General features: G+C 57.1%; 1 protein-coding gene and 1 non-coding gene across 14 annotated transcripts in view; one reads left to right on the forward strand and one right to left on the reverse strand.

Moving 5' to 3' along the window:
• Positions 1 to 19,282, forward strand: part of KMT2D (lysine methyltransferase 2D) — a 39,480-nt gene that overhangs the window by 16,554 nt on the left and 3,644 nt on the right. For 4 of the 13 annotated variants that reach the window (XM_057555948.1, XM_057555951.1, XM_057555949.1 and 1 more), the window contains exons 25-51: positions 2 to 67; positions 242 to 352; positions 518 to 691; positions 796 to 880; positions 1,111 to 1,352; positions 1,450 to 1,523; positions 1,733 to 1,783; positions 1,910 to 3,721; positions 3,828 to 4,007; positions 4,085 to 4,221; positions 4,454 to 6,330; positions 7,870 to 7,993; positions 8,140 to 8,224; positions 8,319 to 8,400; positions 8,501 to 8,733; positions 8,834 to 11,626; positions 11,761 to 11,901; positions 12,025 to 12,192; positions 12,351 to 12,510; positions 13,133 to 13,208; positions 13,380 to 13,555; positions 13,664 to 13,794; positions 14,483 to 14,615; positions 14,694 to 14,821; positions 14,968 to 16,108; positions 17,240 to 17,376; positions 17,475 to 17,605. In XM_057555948.1, coding sequence (XP_057411931.1) covers positions 2 to 67; positions 242 to 352; positions 518 to 691; positions 796 to 880; positions 1,111 to 1,352; positions 1,450 to 1,523; positions 1,733 to 1,783; positions 1,910 to 3,721; positions 3,828 to 4,007; positions 4,085 to 4,221; positions 4,454 to 6,330; positions 7,870 to 7,993; positions 8,140 to 8,224; positions 8,319 to 8,400; positions 8,501 to 8,733; positions 8,834 to 11,626; positions 11,761 to 11,901; positions 12,025 to 12,192; positions 12,351 to 12,510; positions 13,133 to 13,208; positions 13,380 to 13,555; positions 13,664 to 13,794; positions 14,483 to 14,615; positions 14,694 to 14,821; positions 14,968 to 16,108; positions 17,240 to 17,376; positions 17,475 to 17,605 — 10,648 coding nt within the window. Of the gene's footprint in view, position 1; positions 68 to 241; positions 353 to 517; positions 692 to 795; positions 881 to 1,110; positions 1,353 to 1,449; positions 1,524 to 1,732; positions 1,784 to 1,909; positions 3,722 to 3,827; positions 4,008 to 4,084; positions 4,222 to 4,453; positions 6,331 to 7,869; positions 7,994 to 8,139; positions 8,225 to 8,318; positions 8,401 to 8,500; positions 8,734 to 8,833; positions 11,627 to 11,760; positions 11,902 to 12,024; positions 12,193 to 12,350; positions 12,511 to 13,132; positions 13,209 to 13,379; positions 13,556 to 13,663; positions 13,795 to 14,482; positions 14,616 to 14,693; positions 14,822 to 14,967; positions 16,109 to 17,239; positions 17,377 to 17,474; positions 17,606 to 18,079; positions 19,244 to 19,282 lie in introns of those variants that run through there. The other 9 variants (XM_057555956.1, XM_057555957.1, XM_057555958.1 and 6 more) reach the window with 7 other exon arrangements.
• LOC114237649 (U6atac minor spliceosomal RNA) lies at positions 16,505 to 16,630 on the reverse strand. The gene has a single exon (XR_003623188.1). It is a non-coding gene; the product is annotated as a U6atac minor spliceosomal RNA (small nuclear RNA).

Consider the following 19,282-nt stretch of genomic DNA (forward strand, 5'->3'; position numbering starts at 1 on the left):
GGAGATGATGGTCCGGATGTTGCAGATGAAGAATCCCGTGGTCCTGAGGGCAAGGCTGATACGTCAGGTGAGGGCTGCTGGGACTGTGTGCCATCTTGGTTTTGCTTCTGCAACCTGTTCTGCCCCTGAGCACTATCAGGGTTGGAGGCTGGAAAGCGTTCCATGCCTTCTGTGGTTCAGGGTGGCCAGTGTGGTACCTCCACACTGGCCTTGGCTGATGGGTTTCTCCTGGCAATTGCAGGACCTGAGGATGGCGGCGTAAAGGCATCCCCAGTGCCTAGTGACCCTGAGAAGCCAGGCACCCCGGGTGAAGGGATGCTTAGCTCTGACTTAGACAGGATTCCCACAGAAGGTGAGGCTGTGACCCGCACTCCTTGCGTATAAGGGTCCTCTGTGGGAGAAGGAGAGCATCCTACCTTTGAGACTCTCATCTGTACAGCTTCTCTAGTGGGGAGCCGTGGGCACCTTCCCTGGCCGTGACCGTTTGTAGCCCTGTGGTGTCCCTTCAACTCCCCAGTCTTCCTCAGCAGCATCCTTCATCGATCCCTCACAGAACTGCCCAAGATGGAATCCAAGGACCTGCAGCAGCTTTTCAAGGATGTTCTGGGTTCTGAACGAGAGCAACATCTGGGTTGTGGAACCCCTGGCCTCGACGGCAGCCGTACACCGCTACAGAGGCCCTTTCTTCAAGGTGATCCGGATAGGAGTGGTTTGAAAACTGGGTGGGCAGGTATGGCCAAGCCTGCCTTCAGGATGGGCCACTTACTCCTTTCGCTGATCCTGTGCCTCTTGTAGGTGGACTCCCTTTGGGCAGTCTCCCCTCCAGCAGCCCAATGGACTCCTACCCGGGCCTTTGCCAGTCCCCATTCCTGGATTCTAGGTTGGTATTTATGCTTAACCCCCGTGGGCAGTCCCTTCCCTCCAACTGGGGCCATGCCAAGGGAGGGAACCTTGGACTCTTGGGTGCTGCTGTAGCAACACCTCCCTCTGCTCCTTTGTTAGTGACTGTCCTCTGTTGGGGCAGGGCAGTGGCCTGGGGACTCTGGGCAGTTTGTCTGGGGTGGGGCTTGGCGTCCCTGCCCTCTGTGACTCTCCGCCCCTGCGCCCCAGGGAGCGCGGGGGCTTCTTTAGCCCGGAGCCCGGTGAGCCAGACAGCCCCTGGACAGGCTCGGGGGGCACCACGCCCTCCACCCCGACCACGCCCACCACAGAGGGTGAGGGCGACGGGCTCTCCTACAACCAGCGGAGTCTTCAGCGCTGGGAGAAGGACGAGGAGTTGGGCCAGCTCTCTACCATCTCACCTGTGCTCTATGCCAACATTAACTTTCCCAATCTCAAGCAAGATTACCCAGGTACCCGTGGGATGAGGGCAAGGGAGACAACCTGTAACATGGCACGTGCAGGGGTCACCTGCCAGGTCTCCTCTAACACATTCTCTCTGCCCTCCAGACTGGTCTAGCCGCTGCAAACAAATCATGAAGCTCTGGAGAAAAGTTCCAGCTGCTGATAAAGCCCCCTACCTGGTGAGACAGAGGGAGCCTGGGTCAGCACGGGAACTGAGGGTGCGGGGTGACTTTGGGAAGGTCGCCTCAGTTCTTTCCATTCCCCACTCCCAAAGCAGCTGGGCCAGTAGGGATCGGCTTCTGGGTAGGCAGTGTGAGTGACATTGCGAGGGCTGGGGGCTGAGCGTGAGATTGCGTCCTAGCCTAAGGTTGTGTCCTCTATTCCTCAGCAAAAGGCCAAAGATAACCGGGCAGCTCACCGCATCAGCAAGGTGCAAAAGGTGAGTGGGGGCCAGGTTGGGTCGTGCCATCCAAGGCCTGTAGTGGGGCGGGCTCCCTAAGGGTAGGGGGGACATAGGGCCTGCCCACAGCAGCCTGACTGCTCTGTGCCTGGTCTCCCCCTGTAGCAGGCTGAGAGCCAGATCAACAAGCAGACCAAGGTGGGCGACATGGCCCGTAAGACTGACCGACCGGCCCTTCATCTCCGCATTCCCCCCCAGCCAGGGGCACTGGGCAGCCCGCCTCCTGCTGCTGCCCCCACCATTTTCATTGGCAGCCCCACTCCCCCCGCCGGCTTGTCTACCTCTGCGGATGGGTTCCTGAAGCCGCCGGCGGGCACGGTGCCCGGCCCCGACTCGCCCGGTGAGCTCTTCCTCAAGCTCCCACCCCAGGTGCCCGCCCAAGTGCCTTCGCAGGACCCCTTTGGACTGGCCCCCGCCTACGCTCTGGAGCCCCGCTTCCCCACGGCACCACCCACCTACCCTCCCTATCCTAGTCCGACCGGGGCCCCCGTGCAGCCCGCGACGCTGGGCGCCTCATCTCGTCCTGGGACCGGCCAGCCAGGGGAGTTCCACACCACCCCACCTGGCACCCCCCGACACCAGCCCTCCACACCTGACCCCTTCCTCAAACCCCGCTGCCCCTCACTGGACAACCTGGCTGTGCCTGAGAGCCCAGGGGTAGGGGGAGGCAAGGCTTCTGAGCCTCTGCTGTCGCCCCTGCCTTTCGGGGAGTCTCGGAAGGCCCTAGAGGTGAAGAAGGAAGAGCTTGGGGCATCCTCTCCCAGCTATGGGCCCCCAAACCTGGGCTTTGTTGACTCACCCTCCTCAGGCCCCCATCTGGGTGGCCTGGAGTTAAAGGCACCCGACGTCTTCAAAGCCCCCCTGACCCCTCGGGCATCTCAGGTAGAGCCCCAGAGCCCAGGCTTGGGCCTAAGGCCCCAGGAGCCGCCCCCTGCCCAGGCTTTGGCCCCTTCCCCTCCCAGCCACTCGGACATCTTTCGCCCTGGTCCCTACCCTGACCCCTATGCCCAACCCCCGTTGACCCCTCGGCCCCCGCCCCCGCCCCCTGAGAGCTGCTGTGCCCTGCCTCCTCGCTCGCTGCCCTCTGACCCTTTCTCCCGAGTGCCCGCCAGTCCCCAGTCCCAGTCCAGCTCCCAGTCCCCGCTGACACCCCGTCCTCTGTCTGCTGAGGCTTTCTGCCCCTCCCCTGTTACCCCTCGCTTCCAGTCCCCTGACCCCTATTCCCGCCCACCGTCACGCCCTCAGTCCCGGGACCCGTTTGCCCCACTGCATAAGCCACCCCGCCCCCAGCCCCCTGAAGTTGCCTTCAAGGCTGGACCTCTAGCCCACACTCCGTTGGGGGCTGGGGGTTTCCCAGCAGCCCTGCCCTCAGGGCCGGCAGGTGAGCTCCATGCCAAGGTCCCAAGTGTGCAGCCCCCCAATTTTGCCCGGTCCCCTGGGACTGGTGCATTTGTAGGCACCCCTTCTCCCATGCGTTTCACTTTCCCTCAGGCAGTAGGGGAGCCTTCGCTAAAGCCCCCTGTCCCTCAGCCTGGTCTCCCTCCACCCCATGGGATCAACAGCCATTTTGGGCCCGGCCCTACCTTGGGCAAGCCTCAAAGCACAAACTACACAGTAGCCACAGGGAACTTCCACCCATCGGGCAGCCCTCTGGGACCCAGCAGTGGGTCCACAGGAGAGGGCTATGGGCTGTCCCCACTGCGCCCCCCATCAGTCCTTCCACCACCTGCACCCGATGGATCCCTCCCCTACCTGTCCCATGGAGCCTCACAGCGGGCAGGCATCACCTCTCCAGCTGAGAAGCGAGAAGACCCAGGGGCTGGGATGGGCAGCTCTTTGGCGGCACCTGAACTTCCAGGTACCCAGGACCCAGGCATGTCCAGCCTCAGTCAGACAGAGCTGGAGAAGCAACGACAGGTGAGTCGACATCCTGGACCTGAGCCCCCCACGTCTCCTCTGTCTCTGTGCCAGCCCTTTGGTTCGAGTAGAATGGACTTACCCCTCTTCTCTGTTCTCTGCGCAGCGCCAACGACTACGGGAGCTGCTGATTCGGCAGCAGATCCAGCGCAACACCCTTCGGCAGGAGAAGGAAACTGCGGCAGCTGCCGGAGCAGTGGGGCCCCCGGGCAGCTGGGGTGCTGAGCCTAGTAGCCCTGCCTTTGAGCAGCTGGGTCGAGGCCAGACCCCCTTTGCTGGCACCCAGGTAGGTGGAGTGGCAAGGGGTAGTGGATCCAAGATGCTGAAGGTGGCCCCACCTTCATCTACCCTCATCTCTCCTAGGACAAGAGCAGCCTTGTGGGGCTGCCCCCAAGCAAGCTGGGTGGCCCCATCCTGGGGCCGGGGGCTTTCCCCAGTGATGACCGACTCTCCCGGCCACCTCCACCAGCCACCCCTTCCTCTATGGATGTGAACAGCCGGTGAGGCTCCAGGGGGTGCCCTGGGGGAAAAGCAAGGGAACATATTGTACCACCATTGTGTGCTGCCTCTGATTTTCCTGTCTCTGTAATCCTTCTTCAGTATCACTTAACTTCTCTTCCCCATTCCTTCCCCCTCACTGCATTAACTCCAGCCTTCCTTCCTTAGGGCAGCCCGTGTTCTAGCTCTTTTTCGTCCTGCTTCCGTCTTACTGACTACTGCATATTCTTCCAGGCAATTGGTGGGAGGCTCCCAAGCCTTCTATCAGCGAGCACCGTATCCTGGGTCCCTGCCCTTGCAGCAGCAGCAGCAGCAGCAGCAGCAACTGTGGCAGCAGCAGCAGCAGCAGCAGCAACAGGCAACAGCAGCAACTTCCATGCGACTTGCCATGTCGACACGCTTTCCGTCAACTCCTGGGCCTGAACTTGGCCGCCAAGCCATAGGTTCCCCCTTGGCGGGAATTCCCACCCGCCTGCCTGGCCCTGGTGAGCCAGTGCCTGGTCCAGCTGGTCCTGCCCAGTTCATTGAGTTGCGGCACAATGTACAGAAAGGACTGGGACCGGGGGTGCCTCCGTTTCCTGGTCAGGGCCCCCCTCAGAGACCCCGTTTTTTCCCTGTAACTGAGGATTCTCACCGACTGGCCCCTGAAGGGCTTCGTGGCCTAGCAGTGTCAGGCCTTCCTCCCCAGAAACCCTCAGCCCCACCAGCCCCTGAACTGAACAACGGCCTGCATCCAACGCCCCATACCAAGGGTCCCAACGCGCCCGCTGGCTTGGAGCTAGTCAGCCGGCCTCCCTCAGGCACTGAGCTTGGCCGCCCTCCTCTGGCCCTGGAAGCTGGGAAGTTACCCTGTGAGGATCCTGAGTTGGACGATGACTTTGATGCCCACAAGGCCCTGGAGGATGATGAGGAGCTTGCTCACCTGGGCCTGGGTGTGGATGTGGCCAAGGGAGATGATGAGCTGGGCACCCTGGAAAACCTGGAGACCAATGATCCCCACCTGGACGACCTGCTCAACGGGGATGAGTTTGACCTGCTGGCCTATACTGACCCTGAGCTGGACACCGGGGACAAGAAGGACATCTTCAATGAGCATCTGAGGCTGGTGGAGTCGGCCAATGAAAAGGCTGAGCGGGAGGCTCTGCTGCGGGGGGTGGAGCCAGGACCCTTGGGCCCTGAGGAGCGCCCTCCCCCGGCTGCTGATGCCTCTGAGCCCCGTCTGGCATCCGTGCTCCCCGAGGTGAAGCCCAAGTTGGAGGAGGGTGGGCGCCACCCTTCCCCTTGCCAGTTTACCATTACCACCCCCAAGGTAGAGCCAGCTCCAGCCACCACTTCCCTAGGCCTGGGGCTGAAGCCAGGACAGAGTGTGGTGGGCAGCCGGGACACTCGAATGGGCCCAGGACCTTTTTCCAGTAGTGGGCACCCAGCTGAGAAGGTCCCCTTTGGGACCACAGGAGGACCACCAGCTCACCTGCTGACCCCCAGCCCACTGAGTGGCCCAGGAGGGTCCTCCCTGCTGGAAAAGTTTGAGCTAGAGAGTGGGGCCCTGACCTTGCCCGGTGGACATGCATCTGGGGATGAGCTGGACAAGATGGAGAGTTCACTGGTAGCTAGTGAGTTGCCCCTGCTCATCGAGGACCTGTTGGAACATGAGAAGAAGGAGCTGCAGAAGAAACAGCAGCTCTCAGCACAGCTGCAGCCTGCCCAGCAGCAGCAGCAACAGCAGCATTCCCTGCTGTCCACCCCAGGCCCTGCCCAGCCTGTGTCTTTGCCACATGAGGGCTCTTCTCCCAGTTTGGCTGGCACCCAGCAGCAGCTTGCCCTGGGACTTGGAGGTTCCCGACAGCCAGGCTTGGCCCAGCCACTGATGCCCACCCAGCCACCAGCTCATGCCCTCCAGCAGCGCCTGGCCCCATCCATGACCATGGTGTCCAACCAAGGGCATATGCTAAGTGGGCAGCATGGGGGACAGGCAGGCTTGGTGCCCCAGCAGAGCCCGCAGCCAGTGCTGGCACAGAAGCCCATGGGTACCATGCCACCTTCCATGTGCATGAAACCGCAGCAGCTGGCAATGCAGCAGCAGCTGGCTAACAGCTTCTTCCCGGATACAGGTAACCTCAGCTGGGGGCGCTGACTTATCACTGTTACCACTAAATGCTCACGGAGGCTGCAGACCCAAGATCCTCCCTAGTTAAAGGGGATGGGACACAAAGAGCTTTGGCCAGATTCCATACGAGTGGTGTAAGCAGAAGCACTGTAGCTTTTAAGGGAGAATAGTGCCTGGCATACAGCAGGCATTCAAATGTTGAATGAATGAATGGAATAGACGCATGAAGTCTGATTAGCAAAGGCTTTGTAGCTGTGGTGAGACCCAAAGATTAGGACTTGGAGAGAAGTGGTGCAAGAAAAAGCAACCGGGTTGGTGAAAAGACTTAGTGAGACTTAGCAGCAGGAAAGCCCATGGGGTATATTTGGAGACAATGAGTGGAGTGGTTAGGCTGGAGCAGGCTTTGCGGAGGGAAGTGAGGGGGCGCCACCGTAGCTTTGGAGAGGTAAGAAGAGGGCTCAGATTGAAGAAGACCTCAAATTATAATAGCGTCTATTGAATAACGGTTGTTTGCCATGCCAGACACTGTGCTGAGCGCTTTACATTCACTGTATAATTTAATCATCACAACAAACACATTAAGTAGGTACTATTATTATCTTGGATTATAGAAAAGGAAACTGAGGCAGAGAGGTTAAGTTAACTTGCCCAAGGTTAAGTTAACTTGCCCAGCACAATTAACAGAGCTGGAATTTGAACCCTGGCCCTCATATCCTCTTAACTGTTTTACTGCCTCAAAATAACCAGGAGAGGGAGTTTGGTTAGTCCTCTTAAAAGTAGGGGGTCAGGGGACTTCCCTGGCAGTGCAGTGGTGAAGACTGCTTCCAATGCAGGGTGCGAGGGTTCGATCCCTGATTGGGGAACTAAGATCCCACATGCAGCTCGGCGGGGCCAAAAAAAGAAAAAAAAGTAGGGAGTCAGTTAAGCTTTCTGAGCAGTGGAGAAATATACAATGTACAGGATTTTAGGAAGATTTAAGTTTTTGGTGGCTGCTAGTTTCTCTTTTCCTACCCAGCATCCTGGACAAGCAGAAGAGTGGTCTGTAGGTGATGCGTGTTGTGCCCAAAACAGCTCTGGCGTTGGACTTTGGCACAGTGCCCACATCTTGGGTTCTTGGGCTGCACTTAGTTGCCCTAAGAACACTACTTTTGAAGAATGCTTTCTAGGTCATAAAGTGTACTCGTATTCTGGTCACATTTGATCCTCTCAATAGCTCCATGAGGTGAGCAGAATAAGGAATCATGATCTCTATCAAATAGAAGAGTAAACTGAGGCCCATAGAGGTGAAATGACATTGATATATTGGCTCAACAGATATTCACTGAGTACCTTTTCCTAGCACTGTGCAAGTAAAAACGGAGCCGCATGTCCTGTGAATAACAGAACTGAGTCACCTATGCTGCCTGGCTCCTAGTCCAGTGGTCTTTCCACCATGCCATGCCATTGTTCTGCTTGGCTTAGTGGAGGTCAAGGTGTCGGAACAGTAGACATGGAATGGGGCATTGACCTCAATGCCCAGCTCACTTGGCTCCTCCCTCTCCAGACCTGGACAAATTTGCTGCAGAAGATATCATTGATCCTATTGCAAAGGCCAAGATGGTTGCTTTGAAAGGCATCAAGAAGGTGATGGCTCAGGGCAGCATTGGAGTGGCACCTGGTATGAACAGGTAAGACTTGCAGGGTGGGAGGGTTGGCCCTTTCTTTTTCCAGTCCCTCCCCTGTTCTTCCACATCCTACTTCCTTCTTGTCCCACCTCTTTGCCCTTCAACTTTCCCCATCACCGACACATCCTCTTTGCTTTGGCGGACTCCAGGCAGCAAGTGTCCCTGCTAGCCCAGAGACTCTCAGGGGGGCCCGGCAGTGATCTGCAGAACCACGTGGCAGCTGGGAGTGGCCAGGTAAATAAATGGTCAGGTGGGAGTGGGAGCTTGGGTCCTATGGCATCAGGTCACCCTTCTTAGGGCCTGGTACAGAACAGTGACCCTTTAGCAGTCTCTCTCGTCACAGGAGCGGAGTGCCGGTGACCCCTCCCAGGCTCGTCCCAATCCACCCACTTTTGCCCAGGGAGTGATCAGTGAGTATGGGGATGGGGAGGAGTGTGCAAGGAAGTGGCTTGGGGTATGTGGGGAAAGAGGGATTTGGATCACCTGACACCCGCCCGCTTCCTTTCCCAGATGAGGCTGACCAGCGGCAGTATGAGGAGTGGCTGTTCCATACCCAGCAGCTCCTACAGATGCAACTGAAGGTGCTAGAGGAGCAGATCGGGGTGCACCGCAAGTCCCGGAAAGCTCTGTGCGCCAAGCAGCGCACTGCCAAAAAGGCTGGCCGTGAGTTCCCAGAGGCTGATGCTGAGAAGCTCAAGCTGGTTACAGAACAACAGAGCAAGATCCAGAAACAGCTGGATCAGGTGGGGAAGGCAGACTTCAGCCTAGCAACCAGGAGCCTGGGAAGAGGGATGGCATGGGTGGGCAGGCTCCAGGCTGACCTCCCTGACCCTTCCATGTTAGGTCCGGAAGCAGCAGAAGGAGCACACTAATCTCATGGCAGAATATCGGAATAAGCAGCAGCAGCAGCAGCAGCAGCAGCAGCAGCAGCACTCAGCTGTATTGGCCCTTAGCCCTTCCCAGAGTCCCCGGCTACTCACCAAGCTTCCTGGTCAGCTGCTCCCCGGCCATGGGCTGCAGCCACCACAGGGGCCCCCCGGTGGGCAAGCTGCAGGTCTTCGCCTGCCCCCCGGGGGCATGGCACTACCTGGACAGCCTGGTGGCCCCTTCCTCAACACCACCCTGGCCCAGCAGCAGCAACAGCAACATTCTGGTGGGGCTGGGGCCCTGGCTGGCCCCTCAGGGAGCTTTTTCCCTGGCAACCTTGCTCTTCGAGGCCTAGGACCTGACTCGAGGCTTTTACAGGAGAGGCAGCTGCAGCTACAGCAGCAACGCCTGCAGCTTGCCCAGAAACTGCAACAGCAGCAGCAGCACCTCCTAGGACAGGTGGCAATCCAGCAGCAACAGCAACAGGGCCCAGGGGTACCGGCAAACCAGGGTCTGGGTCCCAAGCCCCAAGGGCTTCTGCCTCCCAGCAGCCATCAGGGCCTCTTGGTCCAGCAGCTGTCCCCCCAGCCACCCCAGGGGCCCCAGGGCATGCTGGGCCCTGCCCAGGTGGCAGTGTTGCAGCAGCAGCAGCAGCAACAGCACCCTGGAGCTCTGGGCCCCCAGGGCCCTCACAGACAGGTGATCCTGACCCAGCCCCGGGTGCTAAGTTCCCCCCAGCTGGCACAGCAGGGTCAGGGCCTTATGGGACACCGGCTGGTCACATCCCAGCAGCAGCAGCAGCAGCAGCAGCAGCAGCAGCAACAGCACCAACAGCAGGGATCCATGGCAGGGCTTTCCCATCTTCAGCAGGGTCTGATGCCACACAGTGGGCAGCCCAAACTGAGTGCTCAGCCCATGGCCTCCTTGCAGCAGCAACAGCTGCAGCAGCAGCAGCTACAACAGCAGCAGCAGCAGCAGCTACAACAGCAGCAGCAGCAGCAGCTACAACAACAGCAGCAGCAGCAGCAGCTACAACAGCAGCAGCAGCAGCAGCTACAACAGCAGCAGCAGCAGCAGCAGCTTCAACAACAGCAGCAGCAGATGGGCCTCTTGAGCCAGAGTCGAACTTTACTGTCTCCTCAACAGCAGCAGCAGCAGCAGCAGCAACAGCAGCAGCAGCAACAGCAACAGCAACAGCAACAGCAACAGCAGCAAGTGACACTCGGCCCTGGCATGCCAGCCAAGCCTCTGCAACACTTTTCTAGCCCCGGAGCCCTGGGCCCAACCCTCATCCTAACGGGCAAGGAACAAAACATTGCAGAGGCGGCTCTTCCTCCAGAGACCACTGAGGGGCCCTCCACGCATCAGGGAGGGCCGTTAGCTGTAGGGACTGTACCAGAGTCAGTGGCCACTGAACCAGGGGAGGTAAAGCCCTCACTCTCCGGGGACTCACAACTCCTCCTTGTCCAACCCCAGGCCCAGGCTCAGCCCAGCTCTGTGCAGCTGCAGCCACCTCTGAGGCTCCCAGGACAACAGCAGCAGCAAGTTAACTTGCTGCACACAGCGGGTGTGGGAAGCCATGGGCAACCAGGCAGTGGATCATCTTCTGAGGCCTCATCTATGCCCCACGTGCTGGCCCAATCCTCTGTTTCCTTAGGGGAGCAGCCTGGACCCATGACCCAGAATCTTCTGAGCTCCCAACAGCCCCCTGGACTAGAGCGGCCCGTGCAAAATAATGCAGGGCCACAGCCTGCCAAACCAGGATCTGTCCCCCAGTCTGGGCAGAGCCTGCCTGGAGCTGGGGTCATGCCTACAGTGGGTCAGCTTCGAGCACAGCTTCAAGGAGTCCTGGCCAAAAACCCACAGCTGCGGCACTTGAGTCCTCAGCAGCAGCAGCAGCTACAGGCACTCCTCATGCAGCGGCAGCTACAGCAGAGTCAGGCAGTACGCCAGGCCCCACCCTACCAGGAGCCTGGGACCCAGCCCTCTCCCCTCCAGGGCCTCCTGGGCCGCCAACCCCAACTTGGGGGCTTCACTGGATCCCAGACAGGCCCTCTTCAGGAGCTGGGGGCAGGGCTTCGACCTCAGGGCCCACCCCGGCTCCCCGCCCCACAAGGAGCCTTATCCACAGGACCAGTCCTTGGCCCTGTCCTTCCCACACCTCCACCATCCAGCCCCCAAGAGCCAAAGAGACCTTCCTCACAGTTACCTTCCCCCAGCTCCCAGCTTCCCTCTGAGGCCCAGCTCCCTACCACCCAACCAGGAACCCCAAAACCCCAGGGGCCACCCTTGGAGCTGCCTCCTGGGAGGGTCTCACCTGCTGCTGCCCAGCTTGCAGATACCTTCTTTGGCAAGGGGCTGGGACCTTGGGACCCCCCAGACAACCTAGCGGAAGCCCAGAAGCCGGACCAAAGCAGCCTGGTACCTGGGCATCTGGAGCAGGTGAATGGGCAGGTGGTACCCGAGCCACCCCATCTCAGCATCAAGCAGGAGCCTCGGGAAGAGCCATGTGCCCTGGGAGCCCAGGCAGTGAAGAGGGAGGCCAACGGGGAGCCAATAGGGGCACCAGGTACCAGCAACCACCTCCTGCTGGCAGGCCCTCGCTCAGAGGCTGGGCATCTGCTCTTGCAGAAGCTTCTACGAGCAAAGAATGTGCAACTCAGCACTGGGCGGGGGCCCGAGGGGCTGCGAGCTGAGATCAACGGGCACATTGACAGCAAGCTGGCTGGGCTGGAGCAGAAACTACAGGGTACCCCCAGCAACAAGGAGGTGAGTACTCTAGCTGGAGTGGAGCAGACAGTGCGGGGTCTGGAGCCCGGGGGGCAGAGTGAACAGGTCTGGGTGAAATGAGGTGAGGGCTCCGTGGGGGACAGCGGCCTTCACTGTGGGTTTATCTGGCTTAGGATACAGCAGCAAGGAAGCCTTTGACACCGAAGCCCAAGAGGGTACAGAAGGCAAGCGACAGGTTGGTGAGCTCCCGAAAGAAGCTGCGGAAGGAGGACGGGGTCAGGGCCAGCGAGGCCTTGCTGAAACAGCTGAAACAGGTGACCCCCAGGAGCCAGTCCCCTGGTCCCATCCCAGGTTAGGGGGCAGCCTGGCCCCCAACTGTGCAGTAGCAGAGATGTACACGCTGCAGGTTTCCAACCTTGTCATCTTGCCCCTCCTAGGAGCTGTCCCTGCTGCCCCTCACGGAGCCTACCATCACCGCCAATTTTAGCCTCTTTGCTCCCTTTGGCAGCGGCTGCCCAATCAATGGGCAGTGCCAGCTGAGGGGGGCCTTTGGAAGTGGGGCGCTGCCCACGGGCCCTGACTACTATTCCCAGCTGCTTACCAAGGTCAGAAAAATGGCAATACCTTTTGGGGACGATGAGGTTCCTGGGGGCGTGGAGATGGGGGTGGCAGACTTGTGGAAATTGCTGGTATAGTGTAGGGCCAGGAGATCATGTCAGTCTCCCTATGCCATCTTGCACACAACACCCCACCCCACCCCCAGAATAACCTGAGTAACCCGCCGACACCACCCTCGTCGCTGCCCCCCACCCCACCCCCATCGGTGCAGCAGAAGATGGTGAATGGCGTCACTCCATCTGAAGAGCTGGGGGAGCACCCCAAGGATGCCACCTCTGCCCGGGATGCTGAAGGGACGCTGAGGGGTAAGCCAGGAACGGAGTGAGCTTCTCCTCCGCTAGGTCTTGGTGGCTGGGGTCATGTGGTACAGTTTAAGATAGGAGTGGGTTGCGTGTTGCTCTGTGTGCATACACGACAGGGTCCTTGAGATAAGAAGGGCCTCTTTAGGACTGATTTGTTGGAGGCAAGGGTTGGCTTCTGGAGTCTAGAGCAAAGGCAACAGGACAGGGAGAGTATTTATGAAGCTTTCGCTTACAGGGAATGGCCCAGCTTCCTTACCCAGTGGGTACGAACTACAGTCAGATCTGGATTTGAATCCTGGCTCCTGCGTTTATTTAGCTGTGTTACTGCAGCCAAATTGATTGACTTGTGTGAGCCTCAGTTTTCTCACTGTGGAATAAAAATAGTGCTCGCCTAATGGAGTCGCTAAAAGACTATAAACAAAGAATGTACTTACAGAGTACCTCTTTAGAAAGGCTCAATAAATATAGGTTGTCTGCCCTAAACTGGTAGGTGGGTGGATGGGTAGACAGTGGTCATGATAGCTAAGCTAGGTCTTGTACTAGTTAGGCCTGAAACATATGGGAGAAAGCACCATTGGCTCTGGCCACCCTCAGCCTGACTTTTCTTCTCCCACCTACCCCTCAGATGCTTCAGAGGTGAAGAGTCTAGACCTGCTGGCCGCCTTGCCTACGCCCCCTCACAATCAGACTGAGGATGTCAGGTGCGGGTGGGGCCAGAAATGGGGATGAGGAATTGGGGTGCGGGCAGGTCGCCTTATTTTTCCCTTGGACGGCAGCAGATTTCAAGCAGGGCTGTGACATCTACTAATCTCTAGATTTGGGAGGTGGCATCTGTAGGGCCTTAGCAATGGATGTCTACTTTTGGCCCACAGGATGGAGAGTGACGAGGACAGCGATTCTCCTGACAGCATTGTGCCAGCTTCGTCCCCCGAGAGCATCCTGGGGGAGGAAGCCCCTCGTTTCCCTCAGCTGGGCTCAGGCCGGTGGGAGCAGGACGACCGGGCTCTCTCCCCCGTCATCCCCATCATTCCTCGGGCCAGCATCCCAGGTAGAGGTTGCTCTGGGCATGGACCAGTCCTGGCCAGGCCGGGCTGCATTGTCAGAGGTTGGGGAGAGAGGCAGCTGGAGCTTACACAGGTCCCCCTTTCTCATTCAGTCTTCCCAGATAGCAAACCTTATGGGGCCCTGGATCTGGAGGCCCCTGGGAAGCTGCCTGCCACAACTTGGGAAAAGGGCAAAGGAAGCGAGGTGTCAGTCATGCTGACAGTTTCTGCCGCTGCTGCCAAGGTATGTTCCTGGGGGTGCCTCGGAGGCCAAGGGGATGCTGGTCAGTGGGCAGTCCCGGGAGCTTCTCTGGATAAATCCAATCATTTAAAACTAGGTATTGAGGACCTACTGTGTATGAAAGCCTGAGCTGGACTGTGGGATTAGGAAAAATGTAGCACAAGGGGTCCCTGCCCTCAAGGGGCTCACAGTTCAGTGGTAAAGACACAAGTCAACAAATAGGAGAGTGTGTATAATGTGACAAGTGCTACAAAACAGCATGTCCCTAGTCACGCTGGGTGGAATTCTGATTTTTTGAAAATGTTATCAGGGTTTTGTTGTCAAAGGAAACTGGAAATCCCAGTTAAAATAGCAAAACAGGTTTCTTTATTACAAGACTCTTCAGATCCTTTACTTTGCTAATGTGTATTGTGAATTTCCAAGTAGTGGATGTAGTGTGTGTCATTTCCCAAACCCAGTACGCACAGGTCTCTTTCTGTGGAGCTCCCGTTAATGCCCACAGCGGTTTGGGAAAGGCTGCCCATAAAGGAAATGCGTGAGAAGAGCTGGACGGCACAGGGGCAAGACTGATGGCACATGGCCACTTGGGGAGTTGCCTTCTGAGTGTCCTTGTCCCTACCAAGCTGGTGGTAGTTCTCACTCCACGCACTCTGCTGACACGGCTGTTCCATCCCCTTTCCTGCCCTGGCAGAACCTGAATGGTGTGATGGTGGCAGTGGCAGAGCTACTAAGCATGAAGATCCCCAACTCCTATGAGGTGCTGTTCCCAGAGAGCCCTGCCCGGGCAGGCATTGAGCCTAAGAAGGGGGAAGCTGAGGGCCCTGGTGAGTTTGGCAGGAAAACTCCTTGGGACCTGCAGGGAATGATTCTGGTGGGAGGCTCTGACCCCTTCCTTCCTGCAGGTGGGAAAGAAAAGGGTTTGGGAGGCAAGAGCCCAGAAGCTGGCCCTGATTGGCTGAAGCAGTTTGATGCTGTGTTGCCCGGCTATACCCTCAAGAGCCAGTTAGACATCTTGAGTCTCCTCAAACAGGTGGGTCTGTTGGCGGGAAAGGGGTGGGTATCTGGCTAGGACCGAGAAGGCACAGGGCTTTTGGGCAAGTGGAATCTGGGTGGGAGGAGAGAGGTGACTAGTTCAGCGGGGAGCTGGCACTAATGGTACAGGGCGTCTTCCCATAGGAGAGCCCCGCCCCAGAGCCACCCATCCAGCATGGCTACACCTACAACGTCTCCAACCTGGACGTGCGGCAGCTCTCGGCCCCGCCTCCTGAAGCACCCTCCCCACCCCCTTCCCCTTTGGCACCCTCTCCTGCCAGCCCCCCTGCTGAACCCTTGGCTGAACTTCCAGCTGAACCCTCAGCTGAGCCCCCAGTCCCCTCGCCTCTGCCACTTGCCTCGTCCCCTGAATCAGCCCGGCCCAAGCCCCGAGCCCGGCCTTCTGAAGAAGGTGAAGATTCCCGGCCCCCTCGCCTCAAGAAGTGGAAGGGGGTGCGCTGGAAGCGTCTCCGGCTGCTGCTGACCATCCAGAAGGGTGGTGTGCGGCAGGAGGATGAGCGGGAAGTGGCAGAGTTTATGGAGCAGCTTGGCACAGCCCTGCGACCTGACAAGGTGCCTCGAGACATGCGGCGCTGCTGCTTCTGTCATGAGGAGGGGGATGGGGCCACGGATGGGCCCGCTCGCCTGCTGAACCTGGACCTGGACTTGTGGGTGCACCTCAACTGTGCCCTGTGGTCCACGGAGGTATATGAGACCCAGGGTGGGGCACTGATGAACGTGGAGGTTGCCCTGCACCGAGGACTGCTCACCAAGTGCTCCCTGTGCCAGCGCACTGGTGCCACCAGCAGCTGCAATCGCATGCGTTGCCCCAACGTCTACCATTTTGCCTGCGCCATCCGCGCCAAGTGCATGTTCTTCAAAGACAAGACCATGCTGTGTCCGATGCATAAGATCAAGGGGCCCTGCGAGCAGGAGCTGAGCTCTTTTGCTGTCTTCCGGCGGGTCTACATTGAGCGAGATGAGGTGAAGCAAATCGCCAGCATTATCCAGCGGGGAGAGCGGCTGCACATGTTCCGTGTGGGGGGCCTTGTGTTCCACGCCATCGGACAGCTGCTCCCCCACCAGATGGCCGACTTCCACAGTGCCACCGCTCTCTATCCCGTGGGCTACGAGGCCACGCGCATCTACTGGAGCCTCCGTACTAACAACCGCCGCTGCTGCTACCGCTGCTCCATCGGCGAGAACAACGGGCGGCCGGAGTTTGTGATCAAAGTCATGGAGCAGGGCCTGGAGGACCTGGTCTTCACTGACGCCTCTCCCCAGGGTGAGCACGGGGCCCTTGAAGTGGTAATACGGAATTGGGCAAGCGTCTCCCAGCGTCCCCTTTACGATGTTGAGAAGAGACCTGCAGGCTCCTCATGGGTGATCTTTCTTCCCCACTTAGGGCAGGCAGAGGTCTCTTGAAGATCTCCAGAGAAAGTGTTTTGACCGCTCAGTCACCTTGAATTCCCTTGTAATTGAGGATATTTTGCTTGTCTGACGACACATATGTCAGCTCCTTTTCCCAACTCAGTGGATCTAAAGGATACAGTTCTTTTTTTTTTTTAAACATCTTTATTGGAGTATAATGGCTTTACAATGGTGTGTTAGTTTCTGCTCCACAACAAAGTGAATCAGTTATACATATACATATGTTCCCATATCTCTTCCCTCTTGCATCTAAAAACAGTGGTTAGATGCCACGAAGTAAGTGGTAATGCCTTAACCGTATGCGTGTTGTTAGGCCCGAAGGCCTCTTCCATCCTTGTCAAGGGGAGTGCTAACCTTCTCTCCTTTCATACAACACAAGGATACAGTTCTGAGACTTCGTCTTCCAGCTCACCCAATCTAATTCTAGCCTTGAGTTCCTTATGGTTGCTTTTCCCTGGATAAAATCTTGATCTTAGTTTCAGTGTTACTGATAAAAGTAACAGTAAGAGTTACATTGTAGTGAGCATATGCTATGCGCCACAAACTAAGCTGAGTGATTTATATAAGTTATCTTGTTCACACAAAACCCTGCAAGCTGAGTACTATTATTATGCCAAGTTTTACACATAGAGAAACTGAGTAGTGGAGAGATTTAAGTATTTGCCTTAAGGTCCCATGGCCAGTATTAGAACTTGAACCCAAGTCTTCTCAACTCCAAAACATGCCTGTGCTGGGTATCCTGGGCCCTGAGTTCATGTTTCTGTGTCACAAGGCTCTCTGATGCCCCTCCAGGGTGGGAAGCCTCCTGGCTTGTTGAGGGAGACTGAGATTGGGAGGCCAAGAGGGGCTCCTGAAGAACCACACACCCTCTTGACAGCAAGGTGGGCAGGCTACAGAAAACAAATGTAGCTTCAGATGGAGGTTAGGGCTGAGGTCAGTGAGCAGAAGTTGCCTCTGAGGGCTGCTCTCTTTCCTTGCCTCTTAGCTGTGTGGAATCGCATCATTGAGCCTGTGGCTGCCATGAGAAAAGAGGCTGACATGCTGCGGCTCTTCCCTGAGTACCTGAAAGGCGAGGAGCTCTTTGGGCTGACGGTGCACGCCGTGCTGCGCATAGCTGAATCAGTAAGGAAGGGGCCACGGGTGGGGCCAGGTGGGCACGGGGAAGGTTGGTTCTGCCCCGGAAGTGCTCAGGCTAAAGTGAGCATGACCTGTGCCCACAGCTGCCTGGAGTGGAAAGCTGTCAAAATTATTTATTCCGCTATGGACGCCACCCCCTGATGGAGCTGCCACTCATGATCAACCCCACTGGTTGTGCTCGATCAGAGCCTAAAATCCTCACACACTACAAACGGTGAGCTTGTGGGGGTTGGTAGGGACCCTCTGGCCAATTACAAGTGTTTGGGGTTACAGATCAGAGTTCCCTTGGAGAGACTGGGGGTTCACTCTAGGCCTCCTGATTAGAGGGTGTGCAGGTATCACTAGGGTATCCCTTTCCTCCCCCAGCCTGCTCAGGTATTCTGGGTTGACCTGCCGTCTAGAGATAGACTTATCTTGGGCACCCGGGGGATGGCCACTGGGGAGGTTCTGGGTAGACAGTGGTGAAGTCATATGAAATGTATAAAGGACCCAGTCACCACCTTCCTTTCCTGTTTTGCTTCTAGGGGGCCTGTGATTCTCCCAAACCTCAGACAGACGCCCCCTGAGTGCTAGGTTCACCTTCCCTTCCTCAGGCTGAGTTGGTGTCAAAAATATATAATTAGGAATATAATAGGAAAAATAATAAAACCTTACATTTGTATAGCACTTTATACTTTTTTTTTCAAAGCGTTTTCACATCCATTATCTCATTTGATCCTCACAACAACCTTATGAGGTAGGTAGGGCAGGTGGTATGATCCCCATTTTACAGCTGAGAAAACTGAGACCCAGAAAGATTAAGTGACTAGACAAAGGTCACAGCTGGGACCAGAGCCTTATCTCTTGACTTGTGATCCACTGTTCTTGCTGTGTACCACAGTAGGCTGACCTTGGTCCCTGGGTAGAGGGAGGCAAAATCCACGCTAGGAGGGCTTTCTTGAAGGCCTTCGGTTGCTCCTCAGGCTGTCGTAGAGCGTCAAACTCTACCCCAGCCAGCCCTGGTCCTTGATGCTCTACAACAGTGGTTTTCAAACTGTGTGTGTTCCAGAAAGCCCTGGAATGCATAAACTGAGTAGGCAGAACTTGGCCCTCTCCATGCATAACTCCCCCTTCCCCAAATTGGATTCAACCAGAAGAGTTCCGTTTCCATCTAGTTTATGTATGGGAGTTCCGGTAATGTTTTGTTAAAGAAAAAAACAAAAAGATTTCTGCTGTATAAAAAAGAATCAGTTTGAAAACCACTGCTCTGGGATGGGCAAGAATTTGGCTGGTGCCCTAGGGTGGTGAAAAGGCATCCTCCTAGGCAGCAGTCATTCCCCTGCACTGAGCCACCTGCACAGAGCCCAATGTTACATCAGAGAAGAGGACAGTCTAAAGAAAGGAAAGGATACTACCTTTTGGCTATGGATTCAGAGCCAATTTTAATTAAAATCCAGCCCAATGTGGTAGACATGGCCCCCATTTTCAGAGCTTCCAGTATGAGCAGGAAGTAGGACTCAGATATTTGAACAAATCATGAGCTTAAATTCCAGGCCTGGGCTGCTTGGGGAAGACCTCCCAGAGGTCTTGAGCATGGCCTTGAGTCTGGTTTGGCAGGAGGGTGGTAGAAGGTGGGGAGATGGGAGAGCGGGCTCAGTGTAGGGGAATCAGTGCCCCTTCCCTTCCTCCATGCCCCACCCCCCCATCCTGGGCTTTCTTTGTCACCCAGGCTGTTGGAAGGGTCCCCATAGCTAGTTGCTGCCTCACCAAAGCCAAGACTCAGATGCCTCTACTCCATTCCCAAGGCAGCACATGCCCCTAACTGGAGCGTTGCACATCCCAGGGAGGAAGTGGGTGGCGTGTGCCTGGTCTGGGGGAGAGCTGTCTTGTCATGGACTATATCACCTCCCAG

The sequence above is a fragment of the Balaenoptera acutorostrata genome, chromosome 11 (assembly GCF_949987535.1).
Source record: "Balaenoptera acutorostrata chromosome 11, mBalAcu1.1, whole genome shotgun sequence".
Lineage (NCBI taxonomy): Eukaryota > Metazoa > Chordata > Mammalia > Artiodactyla > Balaenopteridae > Balaenoptera > Balaenoptera acutorostrata.